This window comes from Henckelia pumila, chromosome 3, assembly GCF_033568475.1.
Source record: "Henckelia pumila isolate YLH828 chromosome 3, ASM3356847v2, whole genome shotgun sequence".
Lineage (NCBI taxonomy): Eukaryota > Viridiplantae > Streptophyta > Magnoliopsida > Lamiales > Gesneriaceae > Henckelia > Henckelia pumila.
Genome location: NC_133122.1, coordinates 175,851,674 through 175,859,673, shown reverse-complemented (window position 1 = coordinate 175,859,673; position 8,000 = coordinate 175,851,674). Strand labels below are relative to the sequence as shown.

The 8,000-nt window shown below is 32.3% G+C and overlaps 1 protein-coding gene across 1 annotated transcript; it reads left to right on the top strand.

Moving 5' to 3' along the window:
- Positions 1 to 203: 203 nt before the first annotated feature.
- On the top strand, positions 204 to 2,279 carry LOC140892698 (GDSL esterase/lipase At4g10955). The gene is made up of 2 exons (XM_073301661.1): positions 204 to 414; positions 1,185 to 2,279. The coding sequence occupies exons 1-2, from the start codon at positions 257 to 259 to the stop codon at positions 2,155 to 2,157; spliced, it is 1,131 nt and encodes a 376-aa protein (XP_073157762.1). The 5' UTR covers positions 204 to 256; the 3' UTR covers positions 2,158 to 2,279.
- The last annotated feature ends 5,721 nt before the right edge of the window (positions 2,280 to 8,000 follow it).

Genomic DNA, 8,000 nt, shown 5'->3' with positions numbered 1-8,000 from the left:
ACCCCTGAAAACCAAAAACAATACCAGATATATGTTTTCAAAATTAGAAGTAATCATTAACGTTAGATTTATTCCAAATCCAACGAATTTAAATCCCACGTTTATCTCTTGGAATCCGATTCCATAACAACGGCACCAAATTAAGCCTTGACAAAGCCCCACTTTCCTGTTTCTTGAAGTTCTTGGCATCTCATCTGCTTACTTTGTGGTCCAACTGAAGAAGTTTTGAGTTGGGTTTTTGGAGTTAAGAGCGGAAATGGGGAAGCGGGTGGCGGCGGAGGAGACCAAGAGTGAGATTCTTCAGGTGATGGAGACGGAGCTCGCCACTCACAATCAACACCCGTATGCGTTTCATGTGTCTGGACCTCGCAATGTTCCTTCCATCAACTGGAGAGATCTAATTAGTTCCAACTGGTCGGTGTTCATTTTTAACCTTTTTTTTTATTTTTCTTTCTTCCAGTGAGGATTTTGAGTTTGGTGTTTTCATTTTATTAGTTTAATTGTGAGCAGGATCTTTATTTTAGTTGGATTTAGGAAAAGATTAAGTCTTATAAGTTGAGTATGTTGATCTATGGTAAAAGGTTGAGGTTGATTTGACATCGAAGGCCGTGATCTCTTACTGCATGTGTTCTCCAATTTATAATTTGAATAATCTTTACTCTGGTTTAAAACTGATAATCTAAACCGGAACAAAGGATGATTTTGTAGGTGGAACCCTTTCCCTTAACTGTGTATGGTTCGGGATTCGACTTATGGACTTTTGTTTTTATGGAGTTTCAGTTTATCTGTTTGATTGGGATCAGACTAAAGAGATTTCGTAATTTTTCGTTCATGTCACGGTCAAAGATAATCTCTTGAGTCTTGATGTTGTGACCGTGTCCTTGGTGCAATTGTTCGTCGGAAAAGGTGATCGGTGATATAGATCTTTTTTCAAGATTTCACAAAACATAACAAAGTTCTTGCTTGCAGAAGTCGAAACTCGTACCTTGTTCATTTGATAATCATCTGAGATGTATTCATAGGAGCATTTCTTACATTATAAAATTTGGAATAATATATGTAATTTCAGGTTAATCTTTTTGTTTGCGCGGCTATTTTTTTCCCCAATGTGTTCACTGTTCTGTGCTATTTCTGTAAAAAGTTGAAAAAACTAAGGTAACCCCTGAAAATTGCATGACCTGTAGGAAGGATGGTAATTACAAAAGGACAGTGATTGCCTGCTTCATACAAGCCGTGTACTTGCTCGAACTCGATAGACAAGAGAACAGAACCACTGAAAACGCTCTTGCTCCTAAATGGTGGACACCCTTTAAATACAAACTAGTCGAGACTCTCATAGATGAAAGAGACGGATCAATTTTTGGTGCCATACTAGAATGGGATCGTGCTGCAGCTTTAACAGATTTTGTGCTTATAAGACCTAGTGGTGCACCAAGGGCAGTTTTGGCTCTCAGAGGAACACTTCTTAAAAGTCCAACAATACGAAGGGATATTGAGGATGATCTCCGGTTCCTAGCTTGGGAAAGCTTGAAGGGATCCGTAAGATTTAGTTGTGCTTTGAAGGCTCTTAAATCGATATCTGAAAAGTACGGTAGCAGCAATATATGCATTTCAGGCCATTCTCTGGGAGCCGGTTTTGCTCTTCAAGTTGGAAAAACACTAGCCAAAGAAGGGATATTCGTGGAGGCACATTTGTTCAATCCCCCCTCAGTTTCACTGGTTTCAAGTCTAAGAAACATGGGAGAAAAAGCAGGGGTTATGTGGAATAGAGTCAAGTCAATAATCCCTTCTAGTACTGAAATTCAGGCTAACAGTGATGATGGCTCAAAGTGTGTAACCTTAGGATCAAAGCAATGGATACCGCATCTGTATGTAAATAATAGTGACTATATCTGTTGCTATTATGCCGATCCAGATGGAAGAGAAGACAGCTCGGCGGAGAAAGAGAATACAAAACCAAGAAACGAATCCTGTGCTGCCAAGCTTTTTGTGCTGTCAAAGGGCAAGCAGAAGTTTCTCGAGGCGCACGGATTGGAGCAATGGTGGTCAGATGACTTGGAAATGCAAACGGCTCTGAATAACAGTAAACTGATTAGCAGACAGTTGAAATCTTTGTATAGTCTCCCACCTCCAGAACGATCCCCGAGCAAGGCTTGATATATATGGAGAAATTTCAATCATGCTTTTGGCTTTTTCTATGACAAAAATAGTATATCATGATGAACCTTCACGTTGAAGGGACAAAAAATAATAACAACTGGCTCATCTTATTATGTTGTGATGATTCCTAGCTAGTGTCTTTGTTTTTGATGTTTGAGTTTTTTTCCAATCAATTTTTGCCGTCTATAGTCTGGCATGGATTTGGGACATCGATCGAAACCAAAGTTTCTTTTAAAAAAAGGTTTATGCTTTTAAAATAATGTTTTTTCATGGTCTTTAGAAACATTAAAAATAGTTTTCGCATGAAAAACATATATTTCTTATCTTCGGTAATATACTTTTGCTTTCAAACACATATGGGGTGATATTTATTTTACTTTTTAAATTATTTTAGATTGCACCTCATGAGTCTCCTATACATATTTCCATTAACATGATTATATCAGATACAATATTGAAAGAAACTAAATGAACACAACTCAGTTGCATTCTTCTGCTTTAGCTTGAAATATTGTTTGAATTGTATCATGACAGCATTGATCTTGAAGTTCATATATGCGTGCATTGTATGAAGATGCCATGCAATATTTTGAGCAAACTTGAGAGAAGCATATATAAATTAAACTCCATCGATCCTGATAAGAAAGATAAGCGAAAAATACCGGCCGGGGGAAATCATGTATGTTTTGTGTACAAAAGGTGCATAAACTATACATTGATTTCCTAGATTTCTGTATATCTATATATATACACAATATACATACATATTTACATATAGATATAAAATTCAGACAATACTTACAAAAATACAAGCACATCTCATGTGCTCAACCCCTCGATCAATACAAATATACATGCAACACATAGAATATGTATATATACTCGTATATACTATTATATACAGTGAGAAGATGGATCATATCATGGTTGATAAATCATAATCATAAACACAGACCTCTTGCTGATTGATCATCCCATGATCATACCATGATCCATCATAGTCATGCGAAGAATTAATCGAGTCCATCTCCATCAAAAGCGTCTCCAAATCCGCATACAGCGATGGAAAACCCTGGTTTTGGCTACCGAATGAATCTTCCAACAGTACAAAGCGATCATCATGAGACTCGTGCACGCGTAAATCCGGCGAACCCTCCAAAGGGGTACTGCTGAAACACGACGAAGAAGATTCGACGCTGTTTTCTTGATATACACGTGCATGATCATCATGTGTTGGTGGAGACATGAGAGGGATGGAGGAAGGAGGCGGGGAGTGATTTGATCCATTCCCGGTGAGCTCTTGCACCAGATTCTTGAAATTTGATGAGTCTGTGATGTAAACTTTAGGTCTTAAGTTCTTGATCAAACACTTGAGGGATTGTTTGTTTTCATTTTTGGGTGGTTTTGGGGGAGGCTGGTTTGTGGATTTTTTCTTCATTTTTTGCTGATGAATGGGAGGAAGGGATTTAATTTTTCTTGAGTTTACTGTTTAACCTTGAAAATCACTACCTCGCTTGTATCGGAGGATACTAAGAGCTTATTATATATATATATATACATATGTATAATATATGAGGGTTTTTTTTTTTTTTGGAATGATTAGGAAAGTTATTTGATAGTATAATTTAACCATTAAATAATGTTTTGCAAAAGCCTAGTCATTGGACAGAAAGATGCTAAGAAATAGCACGAGACGTAAACTAATCATGTTGCCAAAATTTCAGGGTAATTTTATTGCACCCTTCACCAAAATCCCTTCATTGATAGGTTAATTACTTTTTTTTTTAATTCCTTTCTAATTTGCAGTTTTTGTCAGTTTTAGTTCTATTAATAATGAATTTGTATTTTTAATCATGTAACTTGTATTATTTTTTTTATATTTGTTTATGTTACGATGATTTGTTTTAGTCGTGTAACTTGTATTGTTTTTTCATTGTTTGTCTTAATTTTCATCAAAGTCCATCGTGTTGTTCCTAAAAACAAACCAAAAATAATAATCTCTTACTATTTATTAAAACTAAACACCATATAAAAATTGTTTGGTGTCCTTGTCTGTTTTCTATTTATCGAAAATACCCCTCTACCACTTTCTTTTAATTATTCTCACGTTCTTATCTATGCAAACACATCAGTTTCTCAATAAGAAGATTATTTCTTCTTCTTCCGCCTTCAAAATAAACAAACATAATAAATATTAATTTTTTTGTTACACACGCAATGCGTGTGCCAGGTTGCTAGTATAAAAAATATACGAGGTGAAGGACCAGAAATGTAAAAAAATATATACAAGGATACATGACTAAATTACACATTCATCATTAATATAATTAAAAATAGAAAAAGTGCAAATTACATGATCAAGAAATGTGGATTTTCAGTTTTTTTTTTAAAAATGTGGATTTCCCTTTATGTTTATGTATTTTGATTGATGATATGTATAATATTTTTCAGGTAAAAATAAAATAACATGTTTAGCTCATTGACTTATATTTTATATATGCTAGAGATAGAAGCACACGCAGTTGCGTGCGTGATAAAATATATGATATTTTATGATTTTTTTTATTTATGAAATAATATATTATTTAGTAGTTGAAAATTAGTTATTGTAAAGATAATATAAATTTTATATACTACTATATTCAAAAAGGTAGAAGAGAAAAAGTGGAGAAAAATGTGGATAAAATGGTAAAATTAAAAGATATTTTTACACACCAAAAAACAGTTATTCAAAGGATCTCAACTTTTATATAATAGTACGTGTATATATATTTATATATTAACTTTTCAAATTTGTTCGTAGTGCATTAATGTTAATTTTTAGTCATTTTGGTTTAATTCATGTTAACATACATGATATCGGATACGTCAATATTATTTTTCAAAATTAACATAAACAATGTTTAGTGGCATGTCAGCACAAATGAACTAGCTAGAGTAATGCATTTACATGATCAAGAGAATCTGGTTTTTTACTTTTTTTACCATTTACTTCCATATAGTCGTAATATTTTGCTACGTAATTCAAATAAATCACAAAAATACAAAACGCAGTTATCCTCAAATTTAGCAAACCTTTCCCATATTAATATTGTGGAATTTGTAGCATACAAATATTATGCCAAGATTTGTAATTATGTGGATGTTGATATGGCAATATTTTCTAAAAATCCTGAAGATTAATATAGATTAAAAATAGAAGGCTAGGGAGAATGATGACTGTTAAAAAAATTAAAATTAACTTTTTATATTACAAATCTTGACTTATTGTAATTATTATATATTATGTTAGGTAGAACAACAGTGAAGGCACGGTGATACTATTCACTAGCTTGTTTTCTTTTTCAAGAGTATTGTACGTGTGTGAAAGACATATTAAAGAATCAATTAATTTCATTTTAGTTCTAACTTATTATTATTATCAGAAAAAATAATATATAATATGGGAATTTAATATATTAGGTTTTTTTTAATAATTCCACGGGAAAATAATTTTTTTAGTACACCAATGACCGACTGATCTCATTTTGAGTTTCAGTCAATTAACTTGTTAAATTTAGATTTTGGTTAACTAAATTTTAATTATTGGCTATTTTCGATCAATTGCTAGAATGGTCTCAGATACACAATGTCACACCAATAATTTTTATTATCACGTCAGCAATTTATGATGTCATATCATTATTTTTTGGTATTATATTAGCATAATTATGGTTCATATATATAGGTAGGGCAAGGTGATGAACACGAAGAAAAGATAAAAATGTTACATCAGACGATAAGGTGTATTGTATGTGTGGATATCTCTCATTTTTGGCGTTGGCTGTCTTTTATTCTCTCATTATCACAAATTTATTAATTTAGCCTTTCACAATCCCCATAATTAAACTTTATTAGGCGCTTAAATAATTACTCATGCGTGTGTACACATTTCCTCTTAATTAATTATTCTCTCGTCGATTTTTATAAAATTTTATCTTTAAAACACTCGTACAAAATCTTATTATTAATTCTAAAATATTCATACAAGGACAATGTACTTGTAAGATTTTGAAGATTTAAAAGTACTTTTTGCACATATATGAATTTGATACCCCACGAATTGACGGATCACATGCTTAGGTCCAATTAGAGCCCATAGTTAAGAAACAAGGTTCGAGTCCATCTCTAAAGGGTAAGATTGGCCTATGAGGGTAAGTGGTGAAGGCAAAACATGTTGGAGTTGAATTTGAAGTTGGAGCGAAGGGAGGTGACCAAGGTGAAGGTGAGCTAAGAAGTGGCTAAGGAGTTGAGGATGAGTTTGAGAGTTTGGAAGTGAGGAGCTGCTAAAGAGCTAAGGATGAGCCGAGGAGTTGAGGATGGAGATGAGAGTAGCTAGGGCAGAGTTTAGCTGAGGTGGACGAGCCCTTAGCTTCAGTTTTGCCTCAAGGGTGAGGTCACACTTTGATCCGCCCTAGAAGAGCGAGTTTCGGATGAACAAGCACATGAGTATCACTTACATGGTCACTTACAGAATATGTGTGGTCCCCCTACAATCTTCCTATAAATACCGAATTTGTTTACTTCATTTGCAACTCATTCTTTTCGTTTTGAGGGGCGTCCAAGCTCTCCTCTTACCCTCACGGCCCCCTCTAACACTCCTTGTTTGGTTTCATGTTCACTCCGGACTTGAAACTTTGAGTTAGATTGGACTTGGATCTTGAATTGGACCCTCCAATTTTAGTAAGTAACGAAATTTAAGAGCGTTGTTTTATCACATGCGATGAAAGCCTCTTTCTTTTTTTCCTTTTTTTTAGGGATCCTTTTTTATCATTATAATTTATTTATTTTTCAAATGTTTAAAATAAATATTAAAATTGTGCGATCATTAAATAATTAACAAAATATTAAATCAATAAAGAATAAACAGTTTAAAAGTAAATCACTTCGAATTAAATACCACGATCTTTTGACCTCAACTTTTGTACATATGACTGATCAATGCGCAATATATTTGGGTGTGTACTACTTTTGTGCCATTGTAAATTTTACGCTTTTGCTCTATTTGTAAACTTTAATATTTATTAGCAAACTGGGTCACATGTGTGTTCCATAAAAATTTTAAACAATGAAGTATTTATTTTTTAAAAAAATTAAAATAAGATTTGTTATTTTTTAAAATTGAAATGACGAGAAAAATATAAAATACAAAGAACTATGATATTATAATGCAGTGAAACCATATACTTAATTTGATAAAATGGAAGGTGCTTGACATCCGAAATTACATCATGATTCTATATAGTTGATATAAGATGCTCTTATATAATATAAGATTAGCATAACTGCACACACGCGCTATTTGTATATAACATCATATAATATATTTAGTATTAATGTTATATACAAATGTTTTTTTTCAATCATTTTTTAAAATTATTATTATTTTTTCATTTCTAAAATAATATAAAAATAAATTTAAATTATTTATCATTTTATCCAATATATATGATTAGTTGGGAAAAATATAAAAATATATATAAATGAAATCAAATTTACTTATTTATATAGTGTAAAGTGCAATGCTCAACTATTATCTATGGTATTATACCAACGTCTATTGCACGCGATGCTTCCAAATACATAATTTTTTTTATATTAATTAATTTTCATGTTATTTTTAGAACTCACACGATGATTTAGATCATATTAAAAAAGTTTTAAGAGTGATAATTATCTACTCTAAAAATTTTAAAATACAAACAAAGATAGCGAGTATCATTTTAATAAATAAGATAAAATCCAATGGTTTAAAAAAATGACCATATAAAATGACTAATTTGTCTAATAATTTTGGTTTT

Coding starts and splice junctions, on each gene's coding strand:
- LOC140892698 (XM_073301661.1), top strand. CDS start 257: ATGGGGAAGCGGGTGGCGGCGGAGGAGACCAAGAGTGAGATTCTTCAG. Junction 415..1,184: donor GATCTAATTAGTTCCAACTG/GTCGGTGTTCAT, acceptor CATGACCTGTAG/GAAGGATGGTAATTACAAAA.